Raw genomic sequence first — 22,923 nt, 5'->3', positions numbered from 1 at the left:
AAACCTATTTGCAATTCTGAATAATGGGTGGATCCTTCGGCGGGACGCACGAGTTTATGTGATGACACAAACTCTCTGTGTAATCTTCTTACCGATAAATCATTGTTCGGAAATAGAAGGCATTAAAAAAAAATGTCCCACCAACTCAACCCCGTCCTTCTTAGGTTTCCAGAGGAAATCTGTAACTAGTGTAATATTATTTCCCCTTTCAAGTCTTATCACGTGATCTTGTTTGGTCTGCGGCATCCCTAGGTGCTCAGTGCAATATTCAATGCTTGAAAAATAGACAAAAGTAGTTAAAAAAATCTTTTGTTATTTTGTTTTGTTTTATTAAGAAAATATGAAAGATAATAGTGTCAATTTTGTAATATAATGTAAATAAATTTCACTGACTAAATAACGAGTTCTTACAGTAAAAAAAAAAATTGTCTATTTCTAATTGTTCTTATCGGACAAAGTTCACGGCTGAAAAGTTGTCAACAGTGACCATATATTTCACGTGATTGAAAGAGACTCAAAATAAACCAACATTATCCTACAGCTGCCAGGGACTCTAATCATATGCGTTCCTCAAATAATATATATCATATATATATGAAAAGCAGGGGCCATTGAATTCATTCAGCAGGTCAATAGAAGGCGCCCAATTAGGACAACAAGGGGGAGAAAGAATTGGGGTAAGGACAAGAACAATAAGGAATCAACGTTTGGTAATTGTTTGCCTATAGCAGACGTCAGAGCGCCAGCGCTTGTCAGTGTCTGGAAAAGGCCAGGAACATGTTTAACACACATTGCTTTTTTTTTAATAGCATTCATGTCATCAATAGCGTTAAGATTGATGAAGAGTGATCGTCATTAATGAGCAACTAAAAGATCAGATTTTTATTTCGAGAGGCCTTTTCAGGAAATGACAGAAGTAATCTATTCCATGACTTTTAGTTTCCAGTTGAAAAAAAACAAACTAGGTCAAATATTTATATTACATGAAAAAAAAAACTAATAAATTTTGCACAGTCATCAAGATATTGTATAATTTTTATATTAATATTTATACAGCGTACGCTATGCATTTACTAGGTTTCTTCAATTTGTTAATTATTTTTTGTTGAGGCAATAACAATCGACTTTTTTTAAATTACAGGGTAATTTGCGAATATTAAAAAAAAAAAAACATCAGTTCAACAAGTGTAACAATTGAACACACACATACACACTCAGAAAACTTTTAAATTATGAATCAAATATAAAAAGAATAGAATCGATTCTGAACAATAAATTCTGCCTCCACACAATGGTTATCAGAATCTTATACATTACAGGCATTGTTTCAATTAGACGAAATCTTTAATGATGCAAAAAATATCATTAGAAATAAACGAGTTCTACAATTCAGGGAAATAAATGTAATCCTTTAACTTATTTTTATAGCAAAATTAAATCTTAGCTAGAGTTCGACGGAGAATAGAAATTTGAATTGTAGGTTTCACTAAAGCTTTTATTGTGTGTGCTAATTAGACTTCCAGAAATGCAACACATAAAATTTTCTCCTTAATACTTCTTGTATCTATTCATGGGCGTAGCCATTATTCCCCTCCCAAATATATGTATATATGTATGTCTTTAATTAATATTTGTTATATTCCAACCCTTCATTCTTTCGGAAGACTGTGTACCCTAGAATAATTTTTCCTGGAGTTAGTGAAATGACAGTAGACACCCCCCTCCATGCTAGACAGGGGGTTTGGGGGAGCGCTGTGAGCTCCACCAGTGGAGTCCTGAGCTTTTTATGCTGCTATTAAAAAATTGTGTTCAAAAACCAAATCTTCTATACAATGCACTTTATTAATGGAACACAGCGACTGATAGAAATCGGTAACACTTCTTGGCTACGCTCATGGAATTTGGTGACTGTAGTTTGCTTTAGATTTTATATCGAAGAGGGAAATTTATCGTCAAAACGATTAGTTGGGGGGGGGGAGGTTAAACAAAAAAAAAATCTGATGTTTTTTATTAAACAAAATCAAAACCCCTTAGCTACGGTTATAGAATTTGGTGACTTTATTTTGCTTTAGAATAATATTGAAGAAGTGGTTTTAAACCTCAAAACTCTCTGTAGGGGGGTTTTAAAGTCAAAATCATCTGGAGGGGATTTTAGACTGTAGTTTGCTTTAGATTTTATATTGAAGAGGGAAATTTATCGTCAAAACGATTTGTAGGGGGGGGGGGGGTTAAACAAAAAAAAAATCTGATGTTTTTTATTAAACAAAATCAAAACCCCTTAGCTACGGTTATAGAATTAGGTGACTTTATTTTGCTTTAGAATATAATTGAAGAAGTGGTTTTAAACCTCAAAACTCTCTGTAGGGGGGTTTTAAAGTCAAAACCATCTGGAGGGGGTTTTAAACTTAAAGCTATTTTGAGGGGGGGGGGTTGCTACGCTCATAGAATTTTGTGACTGTATTTTGCTTTAAATTTATAATGAAGAGGTAGTTTTTTTGCTTGAAAACCAGATGGAAGGTTGTTTTTTTGTTTTAAACCCAAAACCCTATGGTTCATAGAAAGCGTGGTCGAGAGGCTAAGAACACTTGAACTTGGCTTGCCTTGGCTACTTATGAAGGGGGCTCGAGGTTCGACACCCGATTCGAGCAGAGTTGTGTTTACTGAGCGCCCAAAGGCAGCGCGGAAAACCTTCTCCCAGATATCCCCTCCCCCCTCTTGCCCACAAATGAGATTGGTTTATAGCGCTCTGAGCATGCTATAAGCATGAAAGTAGAGCTACATAAAAGCTATAATAATAATAAATTGATTAATCTGGTGACTGTTGTATGCTTTAGCAGCTTTAGTCTTATTTTCAAGAGGGAGTATTATCGTAAAAACAATTTTTTTTTTGGGGGGGGGGGGTAAACTCAAACCCTTCTTAGCAATGCTCATGGAATTTGGTGTTTGTCGTTTGATTTTTTTTTTATAGAAGAGGGAGGGTTTTAACTCAAAACTCCATGGAGGGGATTTTAAACTCAAAACCCACTATAGCTGCGCTGGGGCAAGTGATGGGGGGATTTCATTTCGGGGTTTGGTGGTTTGAACCCCGACGCTTCCCCCTAACGCCCATGTATCTAGTCTTGCTTATATTTGTCATTAAATAAATTTGAATAACGTCATATTAGCTATGTGCAAGCACTGAGCTATATATATTTTAATGTTTATTACATGTATTCTATAGGCAGGAAAAGTAATCAAATGGACCGATGTTTATTTACAATGAATGTAAGAAAATACCTGAAGGCAGTGTATTGCCTCATATTTCTATAGGACACTGATATAAAACTATACGACACTGATATAAAACTATACGTTGTAGGGTGCCTTGTAAAGTCCACAAATTTCTTCATTGCCATGTTGTTACTCTCTCTCTCTCTCTAGGTTTAACAGAATGGTAGTAGTAGTATTCAATCATTGTAGGTATTTTCTAGGCATCAAAGTTTGTAGCTGTGTTAAGATAACTTGATAAAGACTTAAAACCTTGATTCTTTGAATTTCTGAAAGTGTTTCCATTAGCGACTCACTGAAATGAAAGACTTAAGAATGTTATGTCTGTATACGAAAGAAGTTTGAAAAAAAAAAGAAATAATGATATACAATGATTTTTTTTTTAAATTAGTTATCTTTGAAAAGAAAGACTAAAAAAACAAAAAACAAAAAAAAAAAGACCTATAGACCTATACAATGTTTCTACATGAGACAATTTTAGAAATAATTCTAATGTAGCGATGGGACGAAATTCCTAATTATATTTTCAAGTAAAAAGGATTTTCTTCTTTTAAAAAAAAAGTTATTAAAAATTAAATTAATTTAAAATGACATTTAAAAAAGTTATTTCATAAAAGACGCGTTGAAAAAAACATTGACTTACATATCTTTGCAACGGATTCGGCTGCGGTTTCCTAATACCATACTGTTAGAAATGATAAATATATCAATCTAATCACCACATATATGATACGTGATGCGTAATATACATGCCATACTTTTTATGTAATGTATCTAAGCATATAAACATAAAGCATTTTAATCATGTCAATCTCATGGTCTCAGGTAAGGAATCTGACCTTTCATAGTATGTATGTTGTACATGTTTCGGAGATAAAGATAATACCATTCTCACCCAAACCTCACACAGGATTGCAGGGGCAGGGTTTCGAGACAACAGTGCGAGCACATGCCACATGACCAGGCAGCCAGCCAGCCATATTTCGCAATATGCGTTCATGACAGTCAAAATAATTCGAAAAAGAATTATTCGGGGGAGGGGAGAATCATATATATATATATATATATATATATATATATATATATATATATTTATATATAATTCTCTTCATGGCTCAACCATTCCTGACACCAAGAAGTAAAGGAAAGATCACCATTTCTGTACGCTACTTTAGCGGCGAAAAAAAAAAGGGGGGGGGGGAGAACAAGTAGTATTCACCCGTCACTAAATAGCAGGGCCGGGCTTAACTATTGTGACCAAGAAGTCATGGAAAGATCACTCTTTTATTTCTGCAAGTCGTACTAGAGTTACCCCACGTAACTTTAGCGCGAAAAACAAAAGAAGGGGAACAAGTAATCTACTATGTATTCACGTCACTAAATAGCAGGGCCGGATTTAACCATTGTTGGGCCCTATACGAAGCGGATTTCGTGGGGCCAAGTTTAGGTAGGGATACGGATTATAAGTGAAAATTAAGAGTTTGTATTAGAAAATAAATTCGTCTTTGCATTTTATTCATTCTTTACTACCTACAGAATTACATTACGAGCCATGAGTGTAGCGAAGTCATACAGTATATCATAAAAATTCTATTTCCTACATAGATCACGCTCAATAGCAAGAATTACCAAATGTTTATATCTATTATATCTATATATAACTTGGCTTGGCTTGGCTACCTAGAAGGGGGCTCGAGGTTCGACACCCGTCTCGTGCAGAGTTGTGTTTACTGAGCGCCTAAAACCAGCACAGAAAACCAACTCCTAGATACCCCCCCCCCCCACCGGTCCACAAATAAAACTGGACCAAAGCGCTCTGAGCATGCTATAAGCATGAAAGTAGCGCTATATAAAAGCTATAATAATAATAATCTATCTTCGAGAATTGTTGACCTCAAGTAATTCTTCATTAGTTTGAGGAGAAATTTCTTTTACCAGATTCCACTATTACGGGTATAGCATAATGCCGTTTTTTTTTTTTTTTTTATTGCGCGTAGGATTGCCGTTTTCCATATTGAATGACACTCCAAAATGAAAATTTTTGTCAACATATTTCAGGAGAATTTTTTGAGTTTTTGAAACATTTTAATAATTTCCGGAGATTACCAGGACCTTTTCGTATATTTTTCAATTTCAGGAGATTTCCAGGAGCTCCTGGTAAATGAAAGAGGCCGTGGGAAATTTGTTATAAGTTATAAAATGGTTTAATTTAATAATTTACAACTCGAATCAGCGCGAGTCGTATGAAAGTGAGGGGCCCACTGTGGTCGCATAGGCTGCAAAAAAAAAAGTTGCCCAGCTCTATGAAAGTATTCCTATTTTATGGATCTAGGCCATGTTTATCATGTTTATATGATAATAGTATATAGACTCTAGATCTAGATCTAAATATATGTAGACCTAAAAGTAAATGTTTTTATAAAAAAAATGGATGTTGGTCGATTAGCTATTTTGATAACTCCATTCATACTATTTTTTAAATTCACGCATTCGCTTTCTTATAGCATTATTTTTTCGTTTAATTGTTTCCAAAGCACTCTCATTGACTATATCGACAGTAATACGCAAATTAAGACCCGCGTGCCGCTGGTAATATATTTCTAGTACAATAATATAGTATAGTAAAAAACAAAATTTATTATAAAGTTCTAAGTTTTATACATAATCTTCCGAACCTCTTTTGAGCCAAAAACTTCAATGGGTGAACGTTGTGACGTGTTTTTCATATTATAAGTCAAGCAGTAAATATATTTTATCTCATAAAGACTTTTTTGGACCTACCATTCGATTATTGGCATCGACATAGTCATAGATTTCTGTTTGAGAAGTTAGTCTCCCGGTTGATGGAAACACCTTGAGGGTTAAAAAATAAATGATTGTATTTAACAAATAGGCCTAATGTGAAAGAATATTCATGCTATACTTTTTGATGATTAAGTACAAAAGAAAAATACAAAATAGTTTCTGTAATATGAAAAGAAAATGTCAGTGGATTCACTATTTGCTAGTTACTAATCCATTTATAGAGTCTAATGAATCATCTAAAGCAGTGATGCCCAACCTTACTCGGCCATTTTAATTTCCAACTCTCGTGTCGCGAGCCATTTTAATTTCCAACACTTTTGTCGCGGGCCATTTTAATTTCCAACACTCGTGTCGCGGGCCATTTTAATTTCTAACACTCGTGTCAAGTTATTTTGTGAGGTTATTTTTGGATGGTAATTTTCTACACTTTGTGCCGACGTTTCGACTTGGCGAACGGAGCCACTTTGCGGGCCGTATGTGGCCCGCGGGCCGCATTTTGGGCATCACAACCCTAGTGTAGCAAACTTCTGATTAACTTTTTCATATATGATACACTAAATTATTTTGTTGGAGTTGCAATAATTTGAATATTTAAAAACAAGAGTTATATGGTTATTAGGCCTATTGCTTTATGAAGTTCAAAGTTTAAAAAAAAAATGTTTTAAAGAACTTTTGCTAAAAGTACTACAATTTGAGAGGAAACATTCTAAATATTTTGTAGTGCTACCTCTGAATCTTTCCTCTTGTAATAATCAAAAACTCGAGCATTGGCTCCTGGTCTTATTGGATAGTCTGTGTTTTTGCCCGGTTGGTACATTGTAGACTAGAGCAAAAAGAAAGGTAAACACGAAGAATTATCTTGGAGGCAAAATATACAGTTACTAAATTTTTTATAGGAACCTCTGCGAAAACTCCAAACCTATATATATATATATATATATATATATATATATATTGCATATGCATATAAAATATATGAAAATACATTAAATGAAAGTAAGTTTAGTAAGTAAAGTTCCACTTTTCAGACCTTGCCATCGCAATTAATAGGGCCTATGTTGCTAAGGTCATCTGTTTCTTTCGTCAACGGCTAAGAGCAGGGTGTCATGTGAAAAGCACAACGACCAATAACCAACTAAAGGTGAGTATCCATTAAAGTTGGGTGGACTCAGGGGCGCCCAAAAAATCCCGAAATTCAAAATACCAGTCTTCACCGAGATCCGAACCAAGGACCAAAGGTTCGGAAGCCAAGATTAACCACTAGGCCACAGTACCCCCAAAAGTAAGTTTACAATTACTTTAACTCTTGCTTCAAAAATTTGAAACGTAATTGTAGTATTAAGTGCATTTCTTACCGATTTGGTAATGGGGGCCTCGGTAACTTAAATTATCCAGCCCAGGGCCTCCACTTAGTAAAATTCGAGCCTGAATGGTACATTAAGTATAAAAAGAATCAGAAAAGTTGGTCAATTTAGCATTCCGTTCTCTCTGTTAATGCATTTTATAACTCCAGCGCATGTCTCGCATCAGCCAATCATACACATTTGGCCCCACTTTCACCTTTCACCCTACCAGCCTTGATCGACGTAGATCTACTAGTTTATGTTTTACATTTGTTCACATGCCTACCTTAGAATAATTGTCTTCTATTTCTGAGAATACTGACGACTTTCTGCGATATCGATTTTCCGGTATACCAAACAAAGGATTCTGGGAAAGGAAAAACATCCCTTAAACATCAAAAGTATAATTAAAAGATATATATTTTTTAGAAATATTTTATTCTTTTTATTCGTATAATTCTCTTTCTTCTCTGTACAAACCGAGGTGACATTGCTTCTCATGTCTGCCGTAGCAGACGATCGACGTCGTTGTGGTAGAATGTTGAAATTTGAATTCTGTTGATACAAATGAAAGTGACTTGAAACATCCGCAGTGTAAGAATTAACATTAGCAGCATTGTCTTAACATTCCATACTTCATTTATAATTGGTAACAAACTGTATTTGAATGTGGACTTGTAAACATTAACGCTGCCTTTTAAAAGTCGTGTTATACGTGTAACCTTTGCTTCCGAGCAAGTCAAGATGAATTAGGCCTTTTAGACCTGGGAAAGTCATGGGCATGCATGAAAAACAGTGTTAGCTAGGATTGGTGGAGGGGTTCAAATTTGAAAGTCCCCCCCCGAGCCCCAACTTAAGGGCACCCCCAAATGAATGTCCTAATTTTGTTCTTGCATTAAATATGAAATATTACTTACTCATCATGTATTAATTTGTTACATTTTGCTTCATTAGAATGTCAAGAGTCCGGGCAAACGAGCCAAGGCTTTAAAGGAAGTCCTAACCCTAACATCATAGTTTGTTAGGTTTCTACCAGTGGAAGGTTTTGTTAGGGCGCCTGGTGCGCACTCATACACCGCGGGCTTTTTGACATTTTCCCTAGCACTCAAAACTTGTATCATCCACCAGCTTGTAAATTTGTTTTGTTTTGATGTACAAGTTTTGTACTTTCCTTCGTAAAGGATGCGTATCACTTCCTAGCACTCAATCAAATAAAGATAATTTTGTATTGAAAAAAAGAATTGAGCTTCTGTATCTCCGAGTATTAGACTGACCTTTCTAAAGTTAACATAGACTGACCTTTCTAAAGTTAACATAGACTGACCTTTCTAAAGTTAACATAGACTGACCTTTCTAAAGTTAACATAGACTGACCTTTCTAAAGTTAACATAGACTGACCTTTCTAAAGTTAACATAGACTGACCTTTCTAAAGTTAACATAGACTGACCTTTCTAAAGTTAACACCATCAATAGAATCTCTGGCTGCTCGGCTATCTCTTCTGTTATAATCTGGAGTCTGTCAATATTTAGTTTAAAACAGTAGGCTAAATTATAAATGGAAGTAACTTGTGGATTTTCCTACTAAAATATACATTATTTCAACACACACACACAGACAAACTGGATTTTTTGTTATTGTTATTTTTTATTATTTCAAAGAGAAAGGTTCCAATGGGATGACTTTTGAGCTTGAGTTTTCCATATATCTTCTAGGTATCTGTTACCTATAAAAAATAACAACTAAGTTTTGAAATGTTCCGGTTCTAATGTATTGCCAAGTTTGCTGTCTTACAATATCATCATAACTCAATGTACACATATACACAGCTGTGTATAAATATATCCAGCTACATACAAACACACGCACACGTTTCTTACATTTTCAATGTCATCTGCTACACGAACTCTGCTCTGTCTTCTCATGTCTCCATTATTTCCTGGACTTCTGAAACCAAAGTATTTGGTATACATTGAAGATTTTCATACATGGAGGCCAATTTTTAAATAGCAAGCTATTAGGTGTAACCGGTGTACAGAATACAGAAATATTGATAAGTGAAGTATTTTTATAAGACATGGAAATTTATGTGCATTTTTTAGCACTGCAGACTTACATTTCTAAGCTCTTAGAAATATCCTTTGTAGCGCAAAGCAATTTCATTTTTTAGTTGGCAGCAACCATATGTCAATATGGCGTCAATGGACTTCAATCACCAAAAACGAACAGTCACGTCATATCCATGCTTGATTCGAATTAGGTCGTAAGTAATATAGAACTAGTAGACCCACGGCGTAGCAAACGCCGCTATTTTGCAGGGCCGACCTAAGGCCACTGCAACCTATGCGACCGCAGTGGGCCCCGCACTTTCATAGGACCCGCGCTAATTCTAGGTGTAAATTATTAAATTAAACTATTTTATAACTTATAACAGATTTCCCGCGGTCTCCTGATTTACCAGGAGCTCGTGGAAATCTCCCGAACTTGCAAAAACATAGGAAAAAGTCCTGGAAATCTCCGGAAATTATTAAAATCTTTTGAAAACTCATAAAAATCTACTGAAATATATAGACCAAATTTAATATGTAAAACGCTAACCCTACGCGCGACAAAAAAAAAAAAAAACACGGCATTATGCTATACTCGTAATTGTGGAATCTGGTGAAAGAAACTTCTCGCGCCTCAAACTAATGAAGATTTACTTGAGGTCAACAATTCTCGAAGATAGATATAGACATTCGGTAATTTTTGCTACTGAGCGTGATCTATGTAGGAAATAACATTATTATGATATACTGTATGACTTCGCTACACGCAAGGCTCGTAAAGCAATCTGTGCATAGTAAGAAATGAATAAAATGCAAAGAAGAATTTATTTTATAATACAAACTCTAAATTTTCACTTATTATCCGTATCCTTACCCAAACTGGGCCTGCGAAATCCGTTTCGCATATGACCCCACAATGGTTATTCCAGCCCTGCTATTTAGTGACGGGTGAATACAGAGTAGATTACTTGCTCTCGCCCGCCCCCCCCCCCCGCCTTTTTTTTCGCCGCTAAAGTTTCGACTTGCAGAAATAAAAGAGTGATCTTTCCATTACTTCTTGATGTCTAAACTGTTGAGCCATGAAGAGAATTATGTATATACTAGTCGACCGGCGGCGTAGCATACGCCGCTATTTTGCAGAGCCGGCCTTAGGTGATCGCAGTTAAACCATTGTATAATCCCTGAAATTGCAAAATATACCAAAAAGTCCTGAAAATATCCGGAAATTCTTAAAATCTTTAGAAAACACATACAAATCTCCTGAAATACATAGATAAAAATTGTCATTGTCATTCATTCAATATGGAAAACGCCAATCCTACGCGAGATAAGAAAAAACGGCATTATGCATAAGCCGTAATTGTGTAATCTGGTGAAAGAAGCTTCTCGCGCCTCAAACTAATGAAGAATTACTTGAGGTCAACAAGATAGATTAAAACATTTGGTAATTCTTGCTATTGAGCGTGATCTATGTAGGAAACAGAATTATTATGATATACTGTATGACTTTGCAACACGCAAGGCTCATAAAGTAGTTCTGTAAGTAGAAAAGAATAAATAAAATGCATAGACGAATTTATTTTTTAATACAAACTCTTAAATTTCATTTATTAACTGCTTCCCTAACCAAACTTGGTCTCGCGAAATACGTTACGCATAGGGCCCCACAATAGTTAAGTCCGGCCCTGCTATTTAGTGACATAGTAGATTACTTGTTCTCTTTCCATGACTTCTTGGTCACAATGGTTAAGTCTGGCGCTGCTATTCAGTGTTTGTAAAATGTTTACATGTTTCATATGATCCTTCAGAGTTGAAGGACAAACGGGGATGGAAGCGGGCAGTGTTTGATAAATCCAAACGACAGTCCAGCGCGCAAACCGCACGACCAGGACCCGTAGTGACCGGTGAATACTTGTTCCCCCTCCCCTCTTGTTTTGTTTCGTGGGGTGACTATCCGCAGGAATAAGAGAGTGATCTTTAAAATCAAGTGTAAACAAAGAGCATTCTGGGATAAACGTTTAGCGTGTGAATCACCAATAGATAGCAAGAAAAAAGCAAAATATAAAAAAATCCCTTAAAAAAAAACAACAACAAAGCTCAGTCCTTAAAACTATTTCCCGTAGTCAATATCAAACAAAATAATTAATTGACTGAATGAGTACTTCTGTTTGTTGATTCTTGTTTTGTTAGGTACAATAAATAATTGTTTAAAGTATTAACTTGATCGGAGATTGCGTGAGGGAGAAATAGCGTTTACATCTATATAAGGGGACTAAACCCAACACATATTTGTGAATACTGAAGTTTTAGTTTCTCTTGTTGCTATTAAACAAAACAATGAATTACCAGTAATTAATTGTCTAATTGGTAACTTTTTTATTCATGCCTTGTGTATGTCAATGAATAATTGTGCAAAGTTTCAGTTTGATCCGAGAATGGGTCTGGCAGTAACATGGGCGTAGCCAGGGGGGGGGGTTCTTGGGGTTCAAACCCCCCCCCCCCCGAAATGAAATCCCCCCCCCCCCCCGCAGGGGGGAGGGACGGAATTAAGTGACTGATTTTTGCTTTCATTTTGTTTATTTTAGGTGAGATTTTAATACTAAATCATCACTTACCACAGCACAGCCGAGGCAGTTTTGAGTTAAAAACCCTCTACCAGGGGGTTTTGAGTTTAAATCCCCCTACCAGGGGGTTTTGAGATTTTAAAAACCCCTATCAGGGGGTTTTGAGATACAAATCCCTCTACCAGGGGGCTTTGAGTTTCAAACCCCCTACAGGGGGTTTTGAGTTTAAATCCCCCTACCAGGGGGTTTTGAGATTTTAAAAACCCCTATCAGGGGGTTTTGAGATACAAATCCCTCTACCATGGGGCTTTGAGTTTAAAACCCCCTACAGGGGGTTTTGAATTTTAAAGCCCCTACCAGAGGTTTTTGCAGTTAAATCCCCCTCTTCTATAAAACAAAACACAAAAAAATGCAAACAACAATCCCCAAATTCCAACAGCACAGTTGAGGAAGATTTTGATTTTAAAACCCCATCCAAAATTTACGACAACCCCATCTTCAATATAAAAAAAAGCAAATTACACACTCAAAATTCTATGAGCGTAGCCAAAGGGGTTTTGAGTTTAACCCCCCTCCCCCTTCCAGTTGGGGTTTGAAGCTAAAAAGTACCTCTTCAATATAAAAAAAAAAGCAAATTACACACTATAAAATCTATGAGCGTAGCCAAAGGGGTTTTGAGTTTAAATCCCCCTCCTCCAGATGGCTTTTTCTTTAAAGTTTAAAACCCCTCCAGATGGTTTTGAGTTTAAAATTCCCCTACAGAGCGTTTAGAGTTGAAAACCTCTCTCTTCAATATTATTTTAAAGCAAACTACAGTCACCAAATTCTTTGATCGTAGCTAAATGGGGTTTTGAATTAAAAACAAAACAAAAAAAAAAACTCAGAGATTTTTTAGTTTAAAACCCCTCAACAGATGATTTCACGAAAAAACTTTCCTTTTCCATATAAAATCTAAGAGAAATACAGGCATGTAATTCCTAGAGCGTAGTCAAGAAAGGTTACAAATTTCTACCAGTGGCTTGGGCTCCATTAATTAAGTGTGAATAGTCTTCTGCCGAAATTGAAAATCATTAAATGTGTCTCAACAAAGATGGCTAAGACAGATTTTAGGAGTCAGTCATAGAGATCGGGTCTAAATCAAAGAAATCATATGCCGAACTGAGAGTCGAATCCTTAGTAAGGTTGTGACAGAGCGTCGCATGAGGTTTTGCGGGACATGTTTTCCGACAAAATGAATTACGCAAAATAAGAGTTGCGTAAACAGCTTGCCGGAAAATGCGTCGAACGGCGCGAGAGGGTCTAAGTCAGTAAGAATAGCACATTAGGTTTTTGAAATAATACTTTTTAATAGCAAGATAATTCACTGTAGATACCTCAGAATATGCATTTTGTTGGCTTTCAATACCAGAAATAGTGTTCGGCGGCGGGGCTTCGCCCCGCGCTGGGGGAGCGCTGCGAACTCCCCCAGACCCCCTTGCTAGCAACGGCGGGGAGTCTACAATAAACAATAAACGTCTTCCGAAAGGGTCAGAATGTAATAAAGATTAATTATATACACACACACACACACACATATTTTTTTTTGCGGGGGGGGGGGGGGATTTGAAATCCCCCCCCCAAAAACCCTCCCCGAAAAAAAATCCTGGCTACGCCCATGGGCAGTAATAACATTACATCTACACACCTTTTACCGGAGTTTGTTGATATAGGCTTGTAAAAATATTTAAAGACATCGCAAAGAGAAATGTGAATACGAACTTCACGCTATTAGAAGTGCTACGTGTTAATTTTTTTTTTTTGTTTAAAACAATCAATCAGTCAGTGAAACATTTTTACAAAAAGATGTATCAGAAAGAATTCAACAAAATTTCAAGCTACTTTTTGTCATTTCACAAGCTTTTCTCCTTCCCCAACCCCAGATCTAGATATTGGAGATTTTCATACATGGCTGCAAACCTATAAATAGCAAAGCTTTTTGGCGTATCCGGTGTACAAACTAAAGGCTGTGTTTTTTAAAAGTTTCATGATAATCTTTGTGCACCACTGCAGAATCCCAAGTTTTTAAGCTCTTCTGTTTCTAGGTTTTATTTAGTTGGTCATTTTTGAAGTTCATTGAGCGCCCTTGACATTGTTTAGTTTGTCGTGAAAATCTCTGACGACCAAGTTAAGTCGTAATTTACCTTATCCCGCTGTACTGGTATTCTGATGTCATGTTCCCGGTTAAGTCATAAGATGGCCTTGTGGCCGGTAGACCTGATATTGCGGCGACTGTATAAGGAGCTGGACTGTTATCTCTCGCGTTCCCGTCGTTTCTCCTAAATGGCATAAATAAAAATGTATTGAACAATTTTTGTTCCCATAAAAATTGCTCAGCTGATGTTTGTACCACACTCACAGTTTACAACTAGGGATAAGTCGTTCTACATTACTTTACATCAATTAATGTTTGAACATTACAGTTGGAGAACGTACAATAAAATGGAAGTGTTATAGTTTAGAATTTAAAAAATGTTTCTTGTGTAATGAAAGAGAATTTTAAATAAATAACTGAAAACAAGCAAAATATAAAAGTCCTTTTGAAAAACTTATCTAAGGGGAATTACTCCGCACTTACATCTATATCTGAATAATGTAGAAGCGTTTTCCCTTTTCGATATTAAACAAAATAATTAATTACAAATAAGTTATTGACTAATTGGTTATGTTTGGTTAGGTAAAATGAATTAATTGTTTAAAGTTTTAACTTGATCCGAGATGTGTGGGAGAAATAAAGGGAGCAATTATCTTAGGGAACTAAACCCTACATATTTTGCCGTATGGGTAAATACTGAAGGATTAATTTCACTTGCTGGTATCACACAAAATAATTATGTACCAGTAATTAAATGGTTAATTTGTTTTTATTCACGTCTTGTCTCTGCCAATGAATAATTGTACAAAGTTTCAACTTTATCTGAGAATCGGTGAGGGAGAAATAACATGTACAAACATGTTACCAGACAGAGTGAGTTGATAGAAGCTTTGAAACAAAAATGTTACCAGACAGAGTGAGTTGATAGAAGCTTTGAAACAAACATGTTACCAGACAGAGTGAGTTGATAGAAGCTTTGAAACAAACATGTTACCAGACAGAGTGAGTTGATAGAAGCTTTGAAACAAACATGTTACCAGACAGAGTGAGTTGATAGAAGCTTTGAAACAAAAATGTTACCAGACAGAGTGAGTTGATAGAAGCTTTGAAACAAACATGTTACCAGACAGAGTGAGTTGATAGAAGCTTTGAAACAAAAATGTTACCAGACAGAGTGAGTTGATAGAAGCTTTGAAACAAACATGTTACCAGACAGAGTGAGTTGATAGAAGCTTTGAAACAAAAATGTTACCAGACAGAGTGAGTTGATAGAAGCTTTGAAACAAACATGTTACCAGACAGAGTGAGTTGATAGAAGCTTTGAAACAAAAATGTTACCAGACAGAGTGAGTTGATAGAAGCTTTGAAACAAACATGTTACCAGACAGAGTGAGTTGATAGAAGCTTTGAAACAAACATGTTACCAGACAGAGTGAGTTGATAGAAGCTTTGAAACAAACATGTTACCAGACAGAGTGAGTTGATAGAAGCTTTGAAACAAACATGTTACCAGACAGAGTGAGTTGATAGAAGCTTTGAAACAAACATGTTACCAGACAGAGTGAGTTGATAGAAGCTTTGAAACAAAAATGTTACCAGACAGAGTGAGTTGATAGAAGCTTTGAAACAAACATGTTACCAGACAGAGTGAGTTGATAGAAGCTTTGAAACAAAAATGTTACCAGACAGAGTGAGTTGATAGAAGCTTTGAAACAAACATGTTACCAGACAGAGTGAGTTGATAGAAGCTTTGAAACAAACATGTTACCAGACAGAGTGAGTTGATAGAAGCTTTGAAACAAACATGTTACCAGACAGAGTGAGTTGATAGAAGCTTTGAAACAAAAATGTTACCAGACAGAGTGAGTTGATAGAAGCTTTGAAACAAACATGTTACCAGACAGAGTGAGTTGATAGAAGCTTTGAAACAAACATGTTACCAGACAGAGTGAGTTGATAGAAGCTTTGAAACAAAAATGTTACCAGACAGAGTGAGTTGATAGAAGCTTTGAAACAAACATGTTACCAGACAGAGTGAGTTGATAGAAGCTTTGAAACAAACATGTTACCAGACAGAGTGAGTTGATAGAAGCTTTGAAACAAAAATGTTACCAGACAGAGTAGGTTGATAGAAGCTTTGAAACAAAAATGTTACCAGACAGAGTGAGTTGATAGAAGCTTTGAAACAAACATGTTACCAGACAGAGTGAGTTGATAGAAGCTTTGAAACAAAAATGTTACCAGACAGAGTGAGTTGATAGAAGCTTTGAAACAAACATGTTACCAGACAGAGTGAGATGATAGAAGCTTTGAAACAAACATGTTACCAGACAGAGTGAGTTGATAGAAGCTTTGAAACAAAAATGTTACCAGACAGAGTGAGTTGATAGAAGCTTTGAAACAAACATGTTACCAGACAGAGTGAGTTGATAGAAGCTTTGAAACAAACATGTTACCAGACAGAGTGAGTTGATAGAAGCTTTGAAACAAACATGTTACCAGACAGAGTGAGTTGATAGAAGCTTTGAAACAAACATGTTACCAGACAGAGTGAGTTGATAGAAGCTTTGAAACAAACATGTTACCAGACAGAGTGAGTTGATAGAAGCTTTGAAACAAACATGTTACCAGACAGAGTGAGTTGATAGAAGCTTTGAAACAAAAATGTTACCAGACAGAGTGAGTTGATAGAAGCTTTGAAACAAAAATGTTACCAGACAGAGTGAGTTGATAGAAGCTTTGAAACAAACATGTTACCAGACAGAGTGAGTTGATAGAAGCTTTGAAACAAACATGTTACCAGACAGAGTGAGTTGATAGAAGCTTTGAAACAAAAATGTTACCAGACAGAGTGAGTTGATAGAAGCTTTGAAACAAACATGTTACCAGACAGAGTGAGTTGATAGAAGCTTTGAAACAAAAATGTTACCAGACAGAGTGAGTTGATAGAAGCTTTGAAACAAACATGTTACCAGACAGAGTGAGTTGATAGAAGCTTTGAAACAAAAATGTTACCAGACAGAGTGAGTTGATAGAAGCTTTGAAACAAACATGTTACCAGACAGAGTGAGTTGATAGAAGCTTTGAAACAAACATGTTACCAGACAGAGTGAGTTGATAGAAGCTTTGAAACAAAAATGTTACCAGACAGAGTGAGTTGATAGAAGCTTTGAAACAAACATGTTACCAGACAGAGTGAGTTGATAGAAGCTTTGAAACAAAAATGTTACCAGACAGAGTGAGTTGATAGAAGCTTTGAAACAAACATGTTACCAGACAGAGTGAGTTGATAGAAGCTTTGAAACAAAAATGTTACCAGACAGAGTGAGTTGATAGAAGCTTTGAAACAAACATGTTACCAGACAGAGTGAGTTGATAGAAGCTTTGAAACAAAAATGTTACCAGACAGAGTGAGTTGATAGAAGCTTTGAAACAAACATGTTACCAGACAGAGTGAGTTGATAGAAGCTTTGAAACAAACATGTTACCAGACAGAGTGAGTTGATAGAAGCTTTGAAACAAACATGTTACCAGACAGAGTGAGTTGATAGAAGCTTTGAAACAAACATGTTACCAGACAGAGTGAGTTGATAGAAGCTTTGAAACAAACATGTTACCAGACAGAGTGAGTTGATAGAAGCTTTGAAACAAACATGTTACCAGACAGAGTGAGTTGATAGAAGCTTTGAAACAAACATGTTACCAGACAGAGTGAGTTGATAGAAGCTTTGAAACAAACATGTTACCAGACAGAGTGAGTTGATAGAAGCTTTGAAACAAAAATGTTACCAGACAGAGTGAGTTGATAGAAGCTTTGAAACAAACATATTACCAGACAGAGTGAGTTGATAGAAGCTTTGAAACAAACATGTTACCAGACAGAGTGAGTTGATAGAAGCTTTGAAACAAACATGTTACCAGACAGAGTGAGTTGATAGAAGCTTTGAAACAAAAATGTTACCAGACAGAGTGAGTTGATAGAAGTTTTGAAACAAACATGTTACCAGACAGAGTGAGTTGATAGAAGCTTTGAAACAAACATGTTACCAGACAGAGTGAGTTGATAGAAGCTTTGAAACAAAAATGTTACCAGACAGAGTGAGTTGATAGAAGCTTTGAAACAAAAATGTTACCAGACAGAGTGAGTTGATAGAAGCTTTGAAACAAACATGTTACCAGACAGAGTGAGTTGATAGAAGCTTTGAAACAAAAATGTTACCAGACAGAGTGAGTTGATAGAAGCTTTGAAACAAACATGTTACCAGACAGAGTGAGTTGATAGAAGCTTTGAAACAAACATGTTACCAGACAGAGTGAGTTGATAGAAGCTTTGAAACAAAAATGTTACCAGACAGAGTGAGTTGATAGAAGCTTTGAAACAAACATGTTACCAGACAGAGTGAGTTGATAGAAGCTTTGAAACAAACATGTTACCAGACAGAGTGAGTTGATAGAAGCTTTGAAACAAACATGTTACCAGACAGAGTGAGTTGATAGAAGCTTTGAAACAAACATGTTACCAGACAGAGTGAGTTGATAGAAGCTTTGAAACAAACATGTTACCAGACAGAGTGAGTTGATAGAAGCTTTGAAACAAACATGTTACCAGACAGAGTGAGTTGATAGAAGCTTTGAAACAAACATGTTACCAGACAGAGTGAGTTGATAGAAGCTTTGAAACAAAAATGTTACCAGACAGAGTGAGTTGATAGAAGCTTTGAAACAAACATGTTACCAGACAGAGTGAGTTGATAGAAGCTTTGAAACAAACATGTTACCAGACAGAGTGAGTTGATAGAAGCTTTGAAACAAACATGTTACCAGACAGAGTGAGTTGATAGAAGCTTTGAAACAAACATGTTACCAGACAGAGTGAGTTGATAGAAGCTTTAAAACAAAAATGTTACCAGACAGAGTGAGTTGATAGAAGCTTTGAAACAAACATGTTACCAGACAGAGTGAGTTGATAGAAGCTTTGAAACAAACATGTTACCAGACAGAGTGAGTTGATAGAAGCTTTGAAACAAACATGTTACCAGACAGAGTGAGTTGATAGAAACTTTGAAACAAACATGTTACCAGACAGAGTGAGTTGATAGAAGCTTTGAAACAAACATGTTACCAGACAGAGTGAGTTGATAGAAGCTTTGAAACAAAAATGTTACCAGACAGAGTGAGTTGATAGAAGCTTTGAAACAAACATGTTACCAGACAGAGTGAGTTGATAGAAGCTTTGAAACAAACATGTTACCAGACAGAGTGAGTTGATAGAAGCTTTGAAACAAAAATGTTACCAGACAGAGTGAGTTGATAGAAGCTTTGAAACAAACATGTTACCAGACAGAGTGAGTTGATAGAAGCTTTGAAACAAAAATGTTACCAGACAGAGTGAGTTGATAGAAGCTTTGAAACAAACATGTTACCAGACAGAGTGAGTTGATAGAAGCTTTGAAACAAAAATGTTACCAGACAGAGTGAGTTGATAGAAGCTTTGAAACAAACATGTTACCAGACAGAGTGAGTTGATAGAAGCTTTGAAACAAAAATGTTACCAGACAGAGTGAGTTGATAGAAGCTTTGAAACAAACATGTTACCAGACAGAGTGAGTTGATAGAAGCTTTGAAACAAACATGTTACCAGACAGAGTGAGTTGATAGAAGCTTTGAAACAAACATGTTACCAGACAGAGTGAGTTGATAGAAGCTTTGAAACAAACATGTTACCAGACAGAGTGAGTTGATAGAAGCTTTGAAACAAACATGTTACCAGACAGAGTGAGTTGATAGAAGCTTTGAAACAAACATGTTACCAGACAGAGTGAGTTGATAGAAGCTTTGAAACAAACATGTTACCAGACAGAGTGAGTTGATAGAAGCTTTGAAACAAACATGTTACCAGACAGAGTGAGTTGATAGAAGCTTTGAAACAAACATGTTACCAGACAGAGTGAGTTGATAGAAGCTTTGAAACAAACATGTTACCAGACAGAGTGAGTTGATAGAAGCTTTGAAACAAACATGTTACCAGACAGAGTGAGTTGATAGAAGCTTTGAAACAAAAATGTTACCAGACAGAGTGAGTTGATAGAAGCTTTGAAACAAACATGTTACCAGACAGAGTGAGTTGATAGAAGCTTTGAAACAAACATGTTACCAGACAGAGTGAGTTGATAGAAGCTTTGAAACAAACATGTTACCAGACAGAGTGAGTTGATAGAAGCTTTGAAACAAACATGTTACCAGACAGAGTGAGTTGATAGAAGCTTTGAAACAAAAATGTTACCAGACAGAGTGAGTTGATAGAAGCTTTGAAACAAACATGTTACCAGACAGAGTGAGTTGATAGAAGCTTTGAAACAAACATGTTACCAGACAGAGTGAGTTGATAGAAGCTTTGAAACAAAAATGTTACCAGACAGAGTGAGTTGATAGAAGCTTTGAAACAAACATGTTACCAGACAGAGTGAGTTGATAGAAGCTTTGAAACAAAAATGTTACCAGACAGAGTGAGTTGATAGAAGCTTTGAAACAAACATGTTACCAGACAGAGTGAGTTGATAGAAGCTTTGAAACAAAAATGTTACCAGACAGAGTGAGTTGATAGAAGCTTTGAAACAAACATGTTACCAGACAGAGTGAGTTGATAGAAGCTTTGAAACAAACATGTTACCAGACAGAGTGAGTTGATAGAAGCTTTGAAACAAACATGTTACCAGACAGAGTGAGTTGATAGAAGCTTTGAAACAAAAATGTTACCAGACAGAGTGAGTTGATAGAAGCTTTGAAACAAACATGTTACCAGACAGAGTGAGTTGATAGAAGCTTTGAAACAAACATGTTACCAGACAGAGTGAGTTGATAGAAGCTTTGAAACAAACATGTTACCAGACAGAGTGAGTTGATAGAAGCTTTGAAACAAACATGTTACCAGACAGAGTGAGTTGATAGAAGCTTTGAAACAAACATGTTACCAGACAGAGTGAGTTGATAGAAGCTTTGAAACAAAAATGTTACCAGACAGAGTGAGTTGATAGAAGCTTTGAAACAAACATGTTACCAGACAGAGTGAGTTGATAGAAGCTTTGAAACAAACATGTTACCAGACAGAGTGAGTTGATAGAAGCTTTGAAACAAACATGTTACCAGACAGAGTGAGTTGATAGAAGCTTTGAAACAAACATGTTACCAGACAGAGTGAGTTGATAGAAGCTTTGAAACAAACATGTTACCAGACAGAGTGAGTTGATAGAAGCTTTGAAACAAACATGTTACCAGACAGAGTGAGTTGATAGAAGCTTTGAAACAAACATGTTACCAGACAGAGTGAGTTGATAGAAGCTTTGAAACAAACATGTTACCAGACAGAGTGAGTTGATAGAAGCTTTGAAACAAACATGTTACCAGACAGAGTGAGTTGATAGAAGCTTTGAAACAAAAATGTTTAATTCTTTCTCTCTGTAATTATTTTTCCACGTTTTGGAAGGAATTCTTCATTTTGCTCTTTACTATTTCACTACCGTTTTGATTGGGCTTTAATAGCTTTGTTGTTTGTTATCGGAAAATGTTGTATTTGGTATAGAATTAAAGGGAAATGCATGCTCTTTTTATATAATTCAAAGTCAAGTTTAAAAAGGTAAACATTAATTAAATTTAAATGAGGTCAAAATGAAAGATAGTGTCATCGATTAGGAGAGAAAGAGTTAAGCAGTGTTCTCTACTTTTGTATTGGATTTATTGTGGATCTTATGAAAGAAATGACTAATTGAGAAACACAGAAGGTCTACAACATCAACCAAGTTTGTGTTCACTGTAGACGTCAACATTTTAACGAACAAAACAAAACAAAGAGAAAGTAATGGAGGGACCCACATTGTCACCAACCTAAATGTCGGCTCAGCCATGACTGTGTCTATTTTAGGTCGGTATGGTTGACTGATTGGATCTTCTGAGTCTTTCATTGACTGAAACGATTGTCTGAAGAAAAAAAACAAGGACCAAAACAAAATCATGAATTTATACGTTTATAAGCAATAGAAAAAAGAAAACTCTTTAAAAAAACAACGTAATTAAAGGGAAGAAACCGCTAAGTACTGACATTATTCTGAAAAATACAAGGGTTCATCCCTTCGTGCTATAGAAACCCAAAGTTTATTAATTAGTACTAAATTATTGACAAATTGTTATCAACTTTTAATGATTATAACAAAAGATCAGGCTCGGTATTGATTTATATTCTTGTATGTCTGCAAATATTGACGTCCTCTCCCCCCCCCCCAGCAAAGTTAAAAATAAAAGTTTAGGTCACGGAGATGTTTCAATGTTTCAAATCACATATAAGAGTGGAGGGTAAAACAAACTGCAAACTATTTATATTTAGGTAGAGATGTTAGTAACAGAAAGTCACGTGATCTCACTCAGATCTATTGTCTCTTTCATCCTCGCTGTCCTGTTTCAAGTCCTTTGGTTTCATGACGCAGGTGAGGATGGTAATGACCAGAAGTATGAGCACCAAGGCGCCCCCTCCACCCGCAGCGATGGCAATTATGTAATCTTTCGGCAGTGCGAATTTCTCCACTTTATCTGTGCACAGCTCTCCGACATAGACCTCGTCGTCGTTCTGCTTACATCTGAAACCAGAAAACCATACGAGTAGAGTGAGACATAAACAATAATATTACCTTACTTATACGGTATATACGGTCTTACAGCGATAAAATAAGACTTATACGATATTACAGCGATGAAATAAGACTTATATCTTACAG

General features: G+C 36.0%; 1 protein-coding gene across 3 annotated transcripts in view; it reads right to left on the bottom strand.

Annotated features, from left to right (window-relative positions):
- Positions 1–307: 307 nt before the first annotated feature.
- LOC106066512 (uncharacterized) overlaps positions 308–22,923 on the bottom strand; it is a 39,057-nt gene continuing 16,441 nt past the window's right edge. For 2 of the 3 annotated variants that reach the window (XM_056014015.1, XM_056014016.1), the window contains exons 7-17: positions 22,573–22,785; positions 22,028–22,132; positions 14,208–14,342; positions 9,296–9,362; positions 8,865–8,933; positions 7,896–7,970; positions 7,702–7,782; positions 6,800–6,895; positions 6,049–6,120; positions 3,911–3,952; positions 308–3,562 (exon numbers count right to left, since the gene is read on the bottom strand). In XM_056014015.1, coding sequence (XP_055869990.1) covers positions 3,560–3,562; positions 3,911–3,952; positions 6,049–6,120; positions 6,800–6,895; positions 7,702–7,782; positions 7,896–7,970; positions 8,865–8,933; positions 9,296–9,362; positions 14,208–14,342; positions 22,028–22,132; positions 22,573–22,785 — 958 coding nt within the window. In that variant the 3' untranslated portion in view covers positions 308–3,559. The remainder of the gene's footprint in view (positions 3,563–3,910; positions 3,953–6,048; positions 6,121–6,799; positions 6,896–7,701; positions 7,783–7,895; positions 7,971–8,864; positions 8,934–9,295; positions 9,363–14,207; positions 14,343–22,027; positions 22,133–22,572; positions 22,786–22,923) is intronic. The other variant, XM_056014017.1, reaches the window with a different exon arrangement.

This window comes from Biomphalaria glabrata, chromosome 16 (genome assembly GCF_947242115.1).
Source record: "Biomphalaria glabrata chromosome 16, xgBioGlab47.1, whole genome shotgun sequence".
Lineage (NCBI taxonomy): Eukaryota > Metazoa > Mollusca > Gastropoda > Planorbidae > Biomphalaria > Biomphalaria glabrata.
Note: the sequence above shows the minus strand (reverse complement) of the source record. Positions and strands in the feature narration are given on the sequence as shown.